We start from the raw sequence: 17585 nt of genomic DNA, 5'->3' as shown, positions 1-17585 counted from the left end.
ACCGCGAAGCAAGCTTTGAGAACAGGTAAGGGACTCTCGTCCATCCCTAGCTGGCTGCTTGCCAATGGTTCAAGCGAATCCTTTCACTTTGCAAGAGTGACTAAATATTTTCAAAGTCACTGGAGTATGGCCAGACCATAGGTGGGATTAATATGAGCATAATAGCATATATGAGTCCCTGAGACACTTCCAGGGTGGAATCTCAATGCAGGCCAACCTGGGAAGAGCACCTGTCCCTTGCCATTTTGAGGTGCTTCCCAGCAACTATAGGGATGTAAGCCTTAGGGCTTCTTCACTTGGAGCTTTCATCCTGCTATTGAGATTGGTTACTCATGGAAGTTTGTAGGTCCTTTAGATGATGTCGTCAACCCCCAGGGCATCTCCCACTAGGAGTGTACGGATTCCCCACCGTCCATTCCAGTGGGGAATCTGTGTGTGGGGGGAGATGATTCGTTCCTCCCCCCACCCAGAATCCTCCGGAGCAGCTCTGCTCCGCAAGGATTCTGGGGGGAGGGAACCAGCTTGGGGGCCACTTACCTTTCCTCCTGCCGGCCAGATCCGTTCGCCTCCTCCCTGCTGATCGCCATGTCTTTTTAAAAAAAGGCAATCGGCAGGATGTGCCCATAGATGCAACTAGAGCCATGAATCTTTTGTATAAGCCTATGGACACATAGACTTGGATGCAAGATTCATGGCTCTATTTGCGTCTAAGTCTATGGGCACATCCTGCCAATCTCTTTTCTTTTCCTTTTTTAAAGACATGGCTATCTGCAGGGAGGAGGTGAATGGCTCTGGCTGGCAAAAAGCAGCCTAGTGCCATTCCGCCTCCAGTCCTCCTGGAGCAGAGGTCAGTGGTCCCAATCCGCGGCGGATTCCTAAGGCCAGACTCCAAAGAATCTGGCCTCATTTGAATCCGCAGCAGATTTCTATGGCATCCCTACCTCCCACACTAACCGACCTTTATTCGTTTTGTTTAAAGATTGGAGATAATGAGCTATCAAATTACAGCATTTGAGTTCGCTTGACTTCCCTCCGTGAAAAAGGAAAAGTCGCTATAAGCGCTAGACCACAGCGCCATCTAGCGGCTGTATAAAGAAATATATTGAAGACTCAGATAAGGGGGGAAAGGAGGGGGGAAAGGGGAGAGGGAAGGAAGTGCGTGTAAAGGGTGTCTGTCATGATCCTGCATTTAAAATGGAAGCAGAAAGCCCTGTTTTACATGTGGGATTTTAGGCTGGTGTAAAGATGCTCTTAGAATCTTGCTTTGCAGTGTCTTGCTGTAATTATTGCCTTGGGGTGTTTTGCTTCCAGTCCTTGTTGTGTTAGTTTGTTCCTGTTTAATAAAATCTTTAGCCTTCACCCACTGGTGTGTTCATTGTTCCTGAATCCTAAAAAAAGCCAATTTCTGGCAACACAGGGAGTACCGGGAAGGGTGTGTGTGTATTGTGTAATTCACTGTGTTTTATTTTATAAATGTGGAGGCTCAGTAGATGGGAAGCAAGCATGCCTACATGCAGCAAGGACCATGGAAGTGTATTTTATTGGAGAGAGGCTCAAGGTGATCTAATATTAAATTAAAAATGGACTTCAAAATGGACCCTAAATGTACGGGGGCGGGGGCGGGACACATAGTCCATGATTATGATAAAATGGTAAAGGAAGGAACTAGCATCCTCTTTGCTCTTAACCTCTGTCTCCCACATTATCTCCATGCCTTGGCTTCAACTGAGCTCAATTGAGCTCAGCTCTTCCCTCCACAACAAAGTTTTGCTCCAAAGGCACAGCAAACTAGGGATGTACGAAACACTTACCTGGTTTCATCCAGGGACATCCGCGGTGGGGGGGGAGGCGCTCCGTCCTTCCCCCCGAAATCCTCGATGGGGGGGAGGCGATCCGTTCCTCCCCCCGGAATCCTGCCCGGCCGGCTCCGCAGAGCCGCCAGCCAGAGCCGTCATCAGCCGGAGTTCCGTCCGCAGACGGGCTGCTGCGGATGCAAATGGCGGCCACCGTACTGGCCACCATTTGTGTCCAGCGAAGCTGCTGTGATAGGCTACATAAGTATTTACATAGTCTATTACGGCAAACCAAAATAACCCAAAACAAAACAAAACAGCGTACGCAAATGGCAGCAGCTATGGCGGCTGCCATTTGCATTCCGTATTTTTAGCCGTTTTAGCCTACATAAATTTATGTAGGCTATTACGGTGAAAAAAAGGGGAATGCAAAGAGCATAGTGGGCGCTATTTGCATTCCTTTTTTTCCCGCCGTAATAGCTTATGTAAATATTTACGTAAGCTAAAACGGCGGGGAAAACGGAATGCAAATGGCGGCCACCGTAGTCACCGCCATTTACGTACACTTTTTTGGGGGGGGGCTTGCCTTGATAGGCTATGTAAATACTTACTACATAGTAAATATTTACGTAGGAGTCCCTGCGTTGGCCGTGATAGGCTACGTAAGTATTTACGTAGCCTATCACAGCTATGATGAACAAGCGAATGGCGGCCGCAGCGTAGCCGCCGTTCGCAATTCAGCGCGGATGGCAGGAGGTAAGTGCTCCGTTTTGCGCACCTTTTGTGGGTGGGGGGGGCGGGGGCTTCATTCTGCCATGGATTTCAGGGGGCCGAATGCACTGGCATTCAGCTTTACCAAGATCCGTGGCGGAATTCTCTGACATTCCTACAGCAAACAAGACAGTGCAGTCACCTGTTGGGTCCTAGAAAACGATCTCCACTTCTCCCTTTTCTTTATCCATTAGTCTTGATAACAGCAGACTTTTCTCCCTGATCATTCCAGGTGCATGCACGCTCGTGTGTGCACATGCGCGCTCATGCATGCAGCCCCCTAGGCAATCGGGGGGGGGCACCTCTGCCCTTTTTTCTGGGAGAACTGGGAGAGTACTAGTCTCCAAGCAACTTCATGTCAGCACCCCAATATTCTGGAAATTGCTGTAGTTGGATAGAATTCTGCTAGAAACATTCTCCAGCAGCCAGCTCCAGAATCGAACCTGGGTTGTTGCTTTTATTCTTTTTCTCTCTGGCTAAATCTCTCCTGCCGCCGGGCGTGTGGCATGTGGCCTGGAGATGCAGGACCTTAGTGTCTGTTATAGAGAATGCCAATTAGACCGTAAGCCTGCAGATAGCGTCTATCTTATCTTTGATGCTTATACACCACCTAGAACTTTGAGGAACTCAAAGAGAAGGGGCTGCTGTTTTTCATCATCGAGGAGCATGCTGAGAAGCCTACCTTGCAGGGAGCCTTCCATGGAGTCCAGAGCAGGACAATCTGCAGCATGACATGGAAGAGGGAAAGGGAAAGCAGCATGAAACCAATCAAATGTCTATTTGCATTCAATGCAGAGGAGAGCAAAGCAACTGAGTTAAGGAATGAATATTTTCCATGGAAAAAACAACAACAGTGTCACAGCTTCTGACCCCCAGACCTCCCAAAATTTGAGAATCCCCCCCACACACACACATTAAGTTTTTTCCCCTTCCTGCCTTTTTTCCCTGTCCCCCATTTCATCTCCGAGAAAAAGCACCACGAGAAAATTTACATTCTGCACTTATTATTACAAATCTACCTTACAGTGATTGAGGTCATTAGATTATTTATTTATTTACAATAGTTGTGTACTGCTCCATATCTAGAACAGATGTTGGAGTGGTGAACACAAGAGATAAAACAGTAAAAGGATAAAAAAGATTAAAACACCAGATTAAAATCATGCTATTTTAAAAACAGAATAGAAACTGTGGCTGGTCAGTTAAGGAATGCTTCCTGGAACAGTGCTGTTTTCAGAAGGCGCCAGAAACAACACAGTGTTCGTGCCTGCCTGACCTCCAGGGGCAGGGAGTTCCAAAGGAAGGGGGCTGACACACTGAAGGATCTTTTCCTGGTGGACTCTGACCGGGCCATAGGTCCATGGGAAACCACCAGGAACGTGCACTCTGATGACCTCAGTGACCGGGCAAGTTGGTAAGGAAGAAGCCTCTGTCTCAGGTATCCTGGTCCCAAGTTGTTTAGGGCTTTGTATGCTCATGCCAAAAGCTTAAAGCTAGCCTGGTAGTGAATGGACAGCCAGTGCAGTTCCCTCAGCAAAGGAGTTACATGCTGGAAAGGGGCAGCTCCTGACAACAGCCGAGCTGCTGCGTTCTGCACAAGCTACAGCTTCCGGAGCAGCTTCAAGGGCAGCCCCACATGCAGCACATTGCAGTAATCCAGTCTTGAGGTTACTAGCACCTGTAACACTGTGGCCAAGCTATCCATGTCCAGGAGAGGCCATAGGTGGCAAATCAGCTGAAGCTGCTTCATGTGGCCCAGAGGTGCAGAAATGCAGGCTCAGGGGCCAAATCTGACCCTGTGTGGTTTCCCAGAAGGCTACACTCCCTTCCTCTTCCCCTGGTTGTGCCCCCTTTTACCCAACCACCAAATGTTTGGGAGTTTCCTGGATTTTGTGCAGTTTTCCCCCCACTACGGAAGGTTGAAATGCTTCTCCAAAGGTTCAGTTCAGCCTTCCCCAACTTGCTGCCCTCCAGATGCTTTGGACTACAACTCCCAGCATTCGTGACCATTGGCCAGGCTGTAAAAGCTTTAAGCTAAACTATGCCAGTATTCTTGTCCCTGTCCCTTTTGCCTCCCCCCCCCCCAAACAGTGGAATGCAGCTCCCAAAACCTTCTCCAAAATAGAATTCAGTCCTCAGGCTGAAAGAGGTTCTATACCCTTGGTGTAGCCCTGTGTTATGTACTCTGACTGGCAGAATCTCTCCAGCGTTTCATGCAGAGGCTTTCCCCCACACCTGCTCTCTGAAAGCCTTTACCTGGAAATGCCAGGAACTGAAGCTGAGACTGTTTGCATGCAAAACACATGCTGATGCCTGGCTACTCATCCATGGGTCTTGCAGACCATGTAGTCACCAGGGAGCTGCACACAGATCCAGCTCTCTGACAGGTGAATCTCAATGACATACATGCTTGTAAACACACATTCACAGTTTGACTTAAAATTTAGGAGTGCACCTAAAGGCATAATTCATGAAGAGGCCCTAGATGCTTTTCTTTTCAGACAAAAGCTGCATGATGTCAAACATCTTCAATTAAAGCTTTAAAATGGCTTTGGCTTGTTGTACTTTTCCACTGAAGCTTTCTCAAAAAACAAATAAACCCAGACATTTCTTTTTAATTATACAGTTTATCTGACTGAGGGCATCCTTAGGATTTGCAGTGCCCAGAGCAAACACAAGAGGTGAGAAAGAATTCTCCAGTAGGATGGCCTGATGCAGAGGACAGAGTTCCTGAACATCAGGAAAAACTTCCTGACTGTGAGAGCAGTACGACAATGGAGCCAATGACCTAGGGAGGTGGTGGGCTCTCCCACACTGGAGGCATTTAAGATGAAGCTGGACAGCCACCTGTCAGAGATGCTTTGACTTAGATTCCTGCACTGAGCAGGGGTTGAACTCAATGGTCTTACAGGCCCCTTCCAACCCTACTATTCTATGATTCTAACACGTAAAAGAGGGAATCTCAGCTAGGGATGCGGTGGGGGGAGAGGCACTCCATCCCTCCCCCCGGAATCCTCCCTGGCCGGCTCCACTCCGCAGCGGCTCCATGGAGCCGCCGGCCAGGGCCATCCACAGCTGCAGTTCCGCCCGCAGCCAGGCTGCTGCGGATGCAAATGGCGGCCGCCATTTGCGTCCTGCCAAGCTGCTGTGATAGGCTACATAAGTATTTACGTAGTCTATCATGGCAAAAAAAACACAACAACAGTGAATGCAAATGGTGGCAGCTATGGTGGCCGCCATTTGCGTTCCCTTTTTTTTTTTTTACCATGATAGGCTACTTAAATATTTACGTAGCCTATTACGGCAAAAGAGATGGGTGCAAATGGTGGCCACTATGCCATTTGAGCCCCTCTCTTTTGCCGTAATAGCCTACATAAATATTTATGTAGGCTATCATGGCCAAAAAAAAAGGGAAGGCAAATGGCAGCCGCCGTAGCCGCCGCCATTTGCGTTCCCTTTTTTTGCCATGATAGGCTACATAAATACTTACGCAGCCTATCACGGCTTCTGCAAGGACGCAAATGGCATCTCTGCATTAGCCGTTATAGGCTACGTAAGTATTTACATAGCCTATCATGGCTATAGCAAAGAAGCGAATGGCGGCCACGAATGCAGCTGCCATTTGCAACGCAGCGCGAACGGCAGCAGGTAGGTGTCCCGTTTCGCGCACCTTTCGCGGGGGGGGGGGCGCTTCGTTCCACCATGGATTTCGGGTGGCTGAATGCACTAGCATTCGGCCTCACCGAGATCCATGGCGGAATTCTCTGATATCCCTAATCTCAGCTTGTCCTGCAATCTGGGTGTCCCACATCTGAAGCCAACACCCTAGCCATGATTGCCGAGTCACACATTACATTTTCTGGGAGTATGCCTTTAACATTTGGTTTAACGTAACGTGTGAATGAGACAAATAGGCTTGGGAACACAGGTATAACTTCCAACCCAGAGCTAGAATTCAGTGTAAAAGTGCCTTGATTTTCATCTGCCTCAGAGAAGGGTGGGGATCTCTCATCCTTGTTATCCTGCCTCTGCCACTTTCCCCATCATGTGCGCTCTTTATTTCCTCCTTCCCTCGCTTGTCAGAATCTTCTGATTTGGGTGAAAAGCCAATTACTGCAATCACAATAAATGTGATGATCAATTTCAATTACCTGCAGACAAATTGGTTCTTGACTATTTTGATTTCCTATTTGTTTATTTATTACTACCCTCCCTGTTTTTCAGACTGCATGCTGGAAAATGACACTTACAACTCAAGACAGATCCATTGTTTACCCACAAAGAAATGCGGCCAGAACAATAACTCCGTGGATAATTGTGCTGGTGTATTTTATTAATTATAGCAATGGATTTTTGTCAAATCAAATGTGTCACAGAAGGTAAAGTGAGTTGTTTTGCAGGAAATATAAACACTTTGGCATACGTCTGCAGTTCACCTTTTACAGGAAAGGAAAGCCCCTGCTAAATCCTCTCTTGTCCTTTGAGCCAGAGAATCAAAAATCAGGAACTGCCACTCATACAAAACAGCGATAAGAGAGGAAGAATCAAAGGCTCTTTGGTGAAGACTTATAAAGTACTCCCCATTTAGATGGGTTGAGTAAAAAAAAAAAAAAGACTCCTTCAAAAACCAAAGCACTGCGGTTATTTGCTTCTGTAACAGTCCCAGGCAGAAGGGGCAAGTTGAAAGCTATGGAAACAATGGATTCTTTGATGGTAAAATCAGAGATGCCCCTGAAAAGCAAGGACATGCAAGAGGATGTCTTTCTGAGCATCTGCATAAGGAGGAGGAGGAGAAGGAGGGGAGGAGGAGAGGGGGAGAAGGAGAACTGCTACTACTGCTACTTGGTTGGTAGCACTATGCTGCTGCTACACCATCAGTAGATATGGAGCTTTAAGGAGAAGCAAGAGACACATTTCTCTACCTGAGACTGGAAACCCAGCAAAACCAGAGCTCCTGATTGCACATACAAGATAGTGCCAGGGTTTTTTTGAGGGGGGGGGAGGGCGAAAAACTCTCAATGTCCCCCTCCCTCAGTGAGTCTGCGTTCTCAAAGTCATTGTCACCAGCTGCTATTTCTCCTCCTCCTCCTCTTTCTCATCATTGCTACCACTTGCTTGTCTGTCAGGCAGAGAGCCAAGAAGTAGGCCATGGCATCTGCTGCTCCTCCTTCTCACCACTGTCAGGGCCAGAGGGAGAGGCGGGAAAACAAGGAGGTTGTAATGGTGAAAAGGAGGAGCAGGTCCAAGGAGCTCTTGTTGGTGGACCCCCAGCTGGAGTGTGGGCCCTTGACACATGCCTGGCCATGCCAACCCTTGATGCCTGGCCCTCTCCAGAAGAAGGAGAGGAGAATTGGCCTTTCCCAAGCAACACCACCCAGTTTCTGGGTAGGTTTAACCTGGAGAAGAGAAGATGGAGAAGGATATGATGGCGCTCTTCAAATACCTGTAGGACTGTCACCCAGAAGAGGACAAAGACTTCTTCTCTGCTGCACCAGAGAGGGCAAGCCAAGATCTACTGGGTTTAACTTACAAAAGGGTAGATTTGGTTTGAACGTTCAAAGGAACTTCTTGATGGTAAGAGGGGTTAGACAATAGAACCAATAACCTAAAGGAGTAGTGGGCTCTCCTTCACTGGTGGCCTTCACCTTTTGGGGATGCTCTAGATTTCCTGCAGCAAGCAGGGGGTGGAAAAGATGGCCTCTAAAGGACCCTCCAATCTTGTGATCCTCTCCACCTCTACTCAAAAAGGGTTTCTGCTCATTTCACTGCAGGTGAGGCAGTGATCCCACCTGGCTCCAGTATCATTAATGCTTCAGCAGGCCTGCACAACCCATGGACCAGACCCAGGGGATTCTTGGGCGGTAGCTCAAAATATAGGTGGGAGCTTTGCACCATATAGGAAAGAAAATGCTGAACCCTCTCCCTTTGGAGCTCAACAGAAACATCCTCCAGGGGTCCTCATCCTGCAAGGCTTTGTGGCTTTCATCTCTCCTGAAGGGAAGAGGAGGAGGATAATACTGAAGATTTATATAGTATTTTAGGACGTTCAAAGCAGTTCACATGCATTATGTTCCTTACAACAACCCTATGAAGCAGGTCAGTATTGTTATTAGAGTTGTGCACAAATGACCTCTCAAAAATTCTCCACCCTATTTGTGGGCAGAGAAATTGGGAGGAGAATTTCACTGAATTTCCCCAGTGAGAGGAGAATTTCTCCAACAATTTCTCACAGGTAGGGCTCACCACTGGCAAGGGTCGTAGCACAGCTTCTTTCTTTTTTTTCCTGAGTGGTTTTGTTTTTTTCCACGACCACTGCAACAGCAGTGTCAGTGTTGCTGACAACAGCAGCAAGTGTGTTGGCAGCCTGGCCCCCATTTTGCATTCTTCACAATACCCCATACCTAGCATCATTCCAGGTCATTGGTGGGGAAAGAGGGAGGGCAAAACCCACCAAAATATGGGGAAGAAAAGTTGGGGAAATTTTGCAGAGTGGCCTAATTTGAGGGCGGGGGGGAGAAAAATCTCAGGATTTTTCTGAGAAAAATGTTGTCTGAGAAATTTTAGCTCAGCTCTGGTGGTCATTCATCAGGGTTCAGCACTTTCCCCAGGACTTTCCAAATGCTACATTTCTGAGGGGTGATTGTGGATTAAGGGTGTATGAACCCCACTCACCGTTCTGGTCTGGGGCATCTGCAGTGGGGGTGAGGCGATCCGTCCCTCCCCCCAGAATCCTCCCCAGCCAGCTCTGCTCCGCAGCAAGTCCGCGGAGCTGCCAGCCAGGCCCATCCGCAGCCGGACTTCCGTCCACTGCGGGTCTGCAGCCACAAATGGTGTCTGGCGTAGTGGATGCCATTTGCGTCCCTGCTTTAGCTGTGACAGGCTACGTAAATATTTACGTAGCCTATCATGGCTAAAGCAGGGACGCAAATGGCGTCCACTACACCGGACGCCATTTGTGGCCGCAGACCAGGGCAGCGGACGGCAGCGGACAGACCGGACCAGCCAGTGGCAGGTAGGTCCGTCCGGGGAGAATTTTGCGGGGTGGCGAAGGGGAGTGGTCCATTCTGCCATGGACACCGGGACAGAAAGACTCATTGGAGTCCATGGCGGAATTCTCCACCATCCCTATTGTGGATACATGTCATCTCTAATGCAGGTGCAGAGAGATGATTGTACAATGAAAGACAGGACACTCGTACACACTCCTCAGTCACTTCCTAAGTAAAGAAAGCACAAGAACCCTGAATGCAACCGATGAGAATTTCTCCAAAATGTCTTCTACCTTAATTTTCTTTTCGAAAGCAGCTTCTTTTATGTCAAATTGAATGAGAGTGGTCAAAAATAATGTGAGAGAAGTTTTCGGCATGGCACTAGTTATTATCCCCATCTTACAGGTGGGGATCCGAGAGAGCATGGCTTGGCTAAGGCTATTTAGCCAGCACATCACTGGTGAGACTCAAACCACAGACTTCCTATGGACAAGCTGCCTTGTGCTCACCATGGAAATGAATTGGGCCCTTTGAGCCTCTCATTGGGTATAAATGAGAGCTAAATAGCTAAATAATTTTTGCTGCAGTTGTAGGTCAACCCCCATGATCCCTGGTGGGAAAAGACCCTACCAGCATCACTACATTGGCAGCAACTTTATGTTGCCAGCAGTCTGGGAAAGAGAAGCCAGGTGAGCTTCCTTCATCTTCCAGGGAGCCCTTTACTGCTTGCTACCTTGTCCACATCCTCCAAAGTAAATTATTTGTGTCAGGATTCCCTTTTGCCCCTGCTGTAAACTTCAGAACCCACATCAAAACACAGACAAGAGGCTTCAGTTCTCAGCTTTTACTCCACTACTGCAATGGGTCATACAGATGCAAAATGGTCATTGACTCACAGTCTACAAAAGAAATGCCTTCAGGGAGTTCAGAGGAAAGCTACGAAAGTTGCCCACCATTTGAAGAAAAAGTGGGCTGCTATCCTAACTTAAGGGGTGGGGATCTCCCTCTCTCTTGTGAGGACTCGAGAGGAGCACAGCTGTTCCCGCCGGGCCAATCAGGTGGACCGTCTAAGCTCCACCCCTGCCATCTCTCTCGGCTCTGCGTCTGGCATCTAAGAATTCAGGCTCTCCAAGACCCACCTCTCCCTGTTCGCAATCTCACACAGGGGTGTGTGAAGAGAGGCCCTCTCCGTCCAGCTGGGCCTTTGAAGCCTGAGGAGTCTGTATCTCTATACCTGGACAAGCCTGGGAAATTTCCTCCCCCACCTCCTGCAATTCCTCTTCAGAATCTGAGCCACTCTGCCACTCCCTGTGCTCAGAGGCAACCCTGACAATTTGTGCCTTGGGGGACAGAATAGCAGGTAGTGGAGGAAATCAGGGGTGCAAACAGAAGTGAGGTGGTAGGCCTGTTCACGGTAGGCTGTGACTGGCTTTGTTCTGCTCAGAAGATTTCAGGCAGGGGTGCTTGCATGGACAACACTCCTGTTTTAATTCTTGATCCACCCCTACTTCTTAACCCATAATTCAGTCCCCAAACCCCTGTGGAACACCAGCATGGAGAACTTGCATGCAAAATGAGGGTAACGTCTACACTAGGGACGGTGTGGGCACCTGATTCAGTTTGGGAATCTGGCAGACCCGCTCTTGCCCACACACACGAGCCCCGCTCGCTGAGCCCCTGCCTCTGCTCACCCCCTGCCTGCACTCGGCAAACGGTCATCAAGCTTCACGGTTGCCATTTTTGGAGAAATAAAATGGCGATGGCAAAAATGCGGAAATTTGCACACGCGAAAATGCGCACTTTGCGAATGTGCATAGTCATGTATGTGAAAATGCGCATTTTGCGAATGCGCATATTTGTGTATGCATGAAAATGCTCATTTTTTCAAACAATGCTCATTTTCGAAAACACATCAATGGGCGCCTTAGTAAAAATGTGCATTTCACAAATGAGAATATGCGCATTCGCAAAATATAAAAACATGCGCATTTTTGCCATTGCCATTTTTATTTTAAAGGCAACCGCGGAGCCCGACGAGGCCACTGGGGTGAGTGCGGGCTGCTTGCTGATCATGGGAGGGACTCAAGTGCAGTCCAGGGACCAGTGAGCAGGGACAGGAGCCGAGTGGGCATCCAGAGAACCCAGACAGGGGTGAGTTCGCACATCCCTAGTCTACACTGGAGCCCCTTTAGTTTCTGAGGTACCATGGTAGGCATGTCAGAGAATTTCGCCACGAATCTCGGGGAGGCTGAACGCCAGCGCATTCGGCCCCCCGAAATTGGTGGCGAAACGGTCTGCCCCCCTGCCCCCCCCCAGGACAGGACTTACCTTGGGCGAATCCTCCTGGCGGTGGTGGCTCTGGCGGCGGTTCTGTGGCGGTGCAGCGGCAGTGCGGCGGCGGCGGCGGCGGCTGCAGCGGCCGGTCTTCCGACTGGCTGCCGCCGCCGCCATTTCCAGTAAAAAAAATACTGGATAGTATAATACGTGATAGGCTACGTAAAGATTTACGTAGACGGCCATAGGATTGGCCTACTTCTGTCCACCCCTTGTAGACGCTACACTATTTGCGTTCCCCTTATTTTCACCATAGTCTACGTAAATGTTTACGTAGACTAGACGTGCTAAAATAAGGAACGCAAATGGCGGCGACCATGGGCGCCGCCATTTGCGTACGCACTTTTTTTTTTTTTTTACTCAGCCGTGATAGGCTACGTAAACATTTACGTAGCCTATCACAGCTGACTGCAGGGACGCAAACAGCCGCGGCTACAGCCGCCGCCATTTGCGGGCCCAGCTGGCCAGGATTCAGGGGGGAGGGATGGAGCGCCTCCCCCCCAGCCAGAATTTCAGGGGGAGGGACGGAGTGCCTCCCCCCACCGCGAATCAAATTTCGTTACAGGTAAGTGACTTTCGTACATCCCTATCCATGGTTTGGGTATTTGTTTCACATGCAATAATTGTTCTGTGGTCACACATTAATGAATACAGTGCAGGATCCATGGTGTTTATAACATGACCAACCACCACAGAACAATGCATGCTGTTGTCATTGTGGGGGAAGTAGGAGGAGTTTGAAAGGTCACGTATGCATTGTCATTTAGGTTCATAGAGCAAGCACATGTCACATGGCTCAGTATAGTGCTGCAACTGCAAGGGGTCATGCTGCTGCTTCAGGCTGCTTTGATTAAAAGTCTGGTAAACACTTGCACACCTGCGCAGCTGTGCAAGTACATGGCTGTTAAAATAGAAGATTGTGTGCTTATTCACAGCTGTGTAGGTGCTTATTGAAAATTAGCCTTACAAAATGGCTGGCCTACCACCCCCATCAAAGGTGAGAAAATGGAGGACAACCACACATTTCCTTCTCGCAAATCCCCTTCACCCACCTGAGGTCAAAGCTGAAGGTGAGGAAAATGTTGCAAAACTGGTTCTACAGCTTGGGAGCCGCTATCACCAGTAAGAATTCTAACACAGCTAGGTTGGAACACGCATAGCTTAGCAGTGTGCAATCAACAGGGGTGCGGTGGAGTGGGGGACATAAAAATGGTCTGGAAAAAAAATGGAACATTGATAGAGAAATATGTAGTCAGGGAACGTGCCATGTGCCATGTGGGTGAGCCAGATGCTGCATTATTGGCAAAAACAACAACACCCTACTGCAGATTGGTCCCTGGTCTTGCAAATAAATTCACCAAGCACCTGCCGGCTACCGGTCCCCTAAGTAAACCAATTCCAAGGACGGGCAAAAATCTTGATGACATTGCTTGGTTCACTCTGTTCCTTCAGTTGCTGCTAAATTTGGTTTCCTTTCTTTCCTGCACTTCCCTCATAAACATCTATCCAAACCATCACAACCTCAGAGAGAGTCACAACCTGCCCCCCCAGCTTTTCCACAACATTTCTCTTTTACAATTTACTCCCTGACAGGTTTTTTATCGCCCAGCTCGCTCAACATTTGCTATGAATCCTCTCCATAATGTGTTTTATTGCCAGTCATTTGAGGAGTCACCCATGATAAACTCACTTACATTAATAACACAAATTGCAAGGGGGTGGAGAGCGAGTTAATTGGAAGGGGTTTTTTTTGAAATACATTCATGGCTTTCTATTCCACCAACAGTGTAGAAATATATATCCACTCACTGAAAACTGCCAGACATTTGTTGCAAATAACGCCACACCTTGTGAATTTGCATTTCTTTCACCTTGGAGACAGGGTGAAAGAAACAATTGCATCTCAAAAGTTTCTGTTAAATTGTTCTGCTACTAAGAAGGAAAACAATCACAATACCTGGGTGAAATTTCAAAATCTGGCTATCAAAATATTGGTGCTGGATTGGGGAAGAAGAATGTCTATTTCCTGACAAAGTTCCTGGACATGTGTAAACCAAGCAGTAATGCAACCACAGAGAAGTAGAGAAAATAATCTCAGGGGTCTTACCCTCAGTTTTGAATGGGACAGATTCTCTCATTGTAGGTAGCCTGGCCAAGACAGAAGCTACAAGAAACATAATAGAAGGTTGTACATATATAGCTCTTCAAAGACTGGAAAATCAAGGGGGTTTTCATGGCCCCCACTGGGGCCCTTGCTATCACTGCACCTGCCACTGCCTCACCAGATTTTCAGCAATTCTGTTGAGATACCAGGAGCATGGGGCGGGGGTTATGCTCCTTGTTTCCCAGCAGAATCACCCTCCTGTCCATCTGCCAAAGAGTTGCTTGGTGGACTGAAGGTGCGAGGTTCTGCAGAGAAACAGGGCAGGTGAGCCTCACGTGCCCTGTTATTCTGCAAAAATGGAGACTTCTGAGGGAAACAGGGCATGCAGGGACCACATTCATTTCCCCAGCACATTCGCTGGGAAGACAGCCATGCTGCCACTTCCAGAGGTGGTAGTAGGGGAGGGGTGTGGCCCGCGATGGGTTCCGGGATGGCCAGTGTGGCCCACCAAAGTTGCCCACCCCCGTAGTAAATAAAACCAAGTATAGTTTCAGAGGAGGGCAACAAAGATGATCAGGGGACTGGAAACAAAGCCCTATGAGTAGAGACTGAAAGAACTGGGCATGTTTAGCCTTGAGAAGAGAAGACTGAGGGGAGATATAATCGTGCTCTTCAAGTCCTTGAAAGGTTGTCACAGAGAGGAAGGCCAGGATCTCTTCTCGATCATCCCAGAGTGCAGGACACGGAATCATGGGCTCAAGTTACAGGAAGCCAGATTCCAGCTGAACATCAGGAAAAACATCCTGACCGTTAGAGCAATATGACAATGGAACCAATTCCCTGGGGAGGTGGCAGGCTCTCCCACACTAGAGGCATTCAAGATGAGGCTGGATAGTCATCTGTCAGGGATGCTCTGACTTGGATTCCTGCATTGATTAGGGGGTTGGACTTGATGGTCTTGTAGGCCCCTTCCAAACCTACTATTGTATGATTCTATGTAAGACAATCCTATGCATGTTTGTTGTTGTTGTTGGTGTTGTTGGTGTTCAGTCATTCAGTCGTGTCCGACTCTCCGTGACCCCATGGACCATAGCACGCCAGGCCTTCCTGTCCTGCACTCTCTCCCGGAGTGTGCTCAAGTCCATATTCATTGCATTGGTGATGCTATCTAGCCATCTCATCCTCTGCCGTCCCCTTCTCCTTTTGCCTTCAATCTTTCCCAGCATCAGGGTCTTTTCCAGTGACTTTTCTCTTCGCATTAGGTGGCCAAAATATTTGAGCTTCAGCTTCAGTATCGGTCCTTCCAATGAGCACTCAGGGTTGATTTCTTTTAGGATGGACCGATTTGACGTCCTTGCAGTCCAGGGAACTCGTAAGAGTCTTCTCCAGCACCACAGTTCGAAAGCATCAATTCTCCTGCACTCAGCCTTCCTTATAGTCCAGCTCTCACAGCCATACATTACTATTGGGAAAACCATAGCTTTGATTATACGAACCTTTGTCGGCAAGGTGATGTCTCTGCTTCTTACTATGCTGTCTAGGTTTGCCATAGCTTTCCGCCCAAGGAGCAAGCGTCTTTTAATTTCATGGCTACAGTCACCATCTGCGGTGATCTTGGAGCCCAAGAAAGTAAAATCTGTCACTGCTTCCATTTCTTCCCCTTCCATATGCCAGGAAGTGATGGGGCCAGATGCCATGATCTTAGTTTTTTTAATGTTGAGTTTCAAACCAGCTTTTGCACTCTCCTCTTTCACCCTCAACAAGAGGCTCTTTAGATCCTCTTCACTTTCTGCCATTAGGGTGGTATCGTCTGTGTATCTGAGGTTGTTGATAATTCTCCCGGCAATCTTAATTCCGACCTGTGATTCATCCAACCCGGCATTGCTGGATGATACATAGAATGTGTCATACCAGCATTTCCGCCTTCCCTGCCCCGGAACACCCCCTGGAACACCCCATTTTGGCCGTTCCATGCTCCTCTTCTGTGTTCAGGGCTATTCTGTGCTGCCTGCAAGGCAGAGTGGAAGTGGGAGAAGGTTGGTTCTCCAGCAACTGACCTCGAAGCGTGGGCTCTGAGGTCAGTTCCCGGAAACCCACATATCCTATGGCCGTCTAGCCACTGACAAGTGGCCATGCTCCCTTAAATGCATATTTTGATGTATTGAAACTCCCGAGAACAATGCTGCAGCTTTTGAAGATGTGCCAAATCTGGCAGGTAGCTAAGTGCCTATTTCTGCATGACAGGTGCAGATGAGGTCATTTCATACACAGATTTGAGAAGACTAAATTCCTCAAACACCGCTAGCTTTGCATTTACACCATTTATTTATGTACGTATTTATGTATTATTACATTTATATCTTGCCTTTTTATCTCTTGCAAGGCACCCACGGCGGCTTACATAGTCCTAGGGATATCAGGGGAATCTGTCTGGGGGGGGTCAAGTCTGTCGAGCTTTCAGCAGCTCCTCCCCCACCCAGCTCCAGCATTCTCACCTGAGAGCTAGCGCGACTCGACCTGTGTCGACTCAGGCCAGCTCGCAGACTTCCAATGCTGCCGTCGCCATTGCCGCCCACCCTGCACAGCTCTCTCTCTCTTTCTGTGCATCGGCAAGGAGAGCGGGAGGGTTGTGGAGAGCGTCCAGCGGGCGATAGCAGCAATGGCAACAGGGAGGGAAGGAGCTGTGGTGCTGCCCTTCCTGCTGCCACCGCTGCTGCACCACCATGCACAAGTCTCTTGTTCTGCCTGCCGAGCCCTTGTGCACAGTGGCTGGTGGGCAATAGCCCTCCTGCCACCATCGCCACCCTGCCACCACTCTGCCCAACTCTCCCACTCTTCCTGCCAGACACCGGCAGGGACAGTGGGAGAGTTGCCAGTGGCAGCAATCTGCAAGTTCCGGTGGGGAGCCCATGGCTTGGCTCATGAATGCAAGCCGAGGGCTCTGGGAAAATCTATCAAGCCCCAAGAAGGCCAGATTTCCCCATGCCGCACATCCCTACATTGTCTTCCTCCTACCTATTTTATCCTCACAACAACCCTGTGAGGTAGGTTTGCTGAGAGTCAGTGACTGGCCCAAAGTCACCCAGTGAGCTTCGAGGCCAAGTGGGGACTGGAAGCCAGATCTCCTGACTCCCAGTCCAGTGCTCTAACCACTACACCACACTGGCTCTCATAATGTCTAGTTTGTCCCCAACTTCACACAAGAGTCACTTTGCTCTGATCTCTCTTAGGGCCCAACTCTCAACATTTCTTGTAACTCACAGTTTGGGTATTGACAGTGAAATCGTAACTCTTTAAAAAAAAATTGAGATCATCACTGGATAAGAGGATCTACAAAAAATGAGCAGTTCATTGACTTGCCTACCTGTATGGCCAAAGGCAGATACGGGGTCACTCTCTCCTGTAGCATAGACTGCAGAAACTGTCACTGTGTATAATCTATTCGGAAGGAGTGAGTGAAGGGTGACAGATCTGCTCCTACCAGAAATAGTTATCTGCAGAAAGGAGAAGATGTAACTTTTATGAACTGGCAAGATACCTCTTTTTAGGGCTCATCTGGATGATGCAAAATTTGGTGCTAGGAAATACACGTGC

General features: G+C 48.6%; 1 protein-coding gene across 1 annotated transcript in view; it reads right to left on the bottom strand.

Moving 5' to 3' along the window:
• Positions 1 to 17585, bottom strand: part of COL20A1 (collagen type XX alpha 1 chain) — a 193068-nt gene that overhangs the window by 79277 nt on the left and 96206 nt on the right. The window contains exons 19-21 of the mRNA XM_084854383.1: positions 17356 to 17485; positions 13995 to 14051; positions 3247 to 3285 (exon numbers count right to left, since the gene is read on the bottom strand). Of these exons, the coding sequence (XP_084710509.1) occupies positions 3247 to 3285; positions 13995 to 14051; positions 17356 to 17485 (226 nt within the window). The remainder of the gene's footprint in view (positions 1 to 3246; positions 3286 to 13994; positions 14052 to 17355; positions 17486 to 17585) is intronic.

This window comes from Heloderma suspectum, chromosome 4 (genome assembly GCF_057233095.1).
Source record: "Heloderma suspectum isolate Gila_16-S chromosome 4, 16-S_ref, whole genome shotgun sequence".
In the NCBI taxonomy this organism is placed as follows: domain Eukaryota; kingdom Metazoa; phylum Chordata; class Lepidosauria; order Squamata; family Helodermatidae; genus Heloderma; species Heloderma suspectum.
The sequence above is the reverse complement of the archived record's forward strand: the minus strand, read 5'-3'. Positions and strand labels throughout refer to the sequence as shown.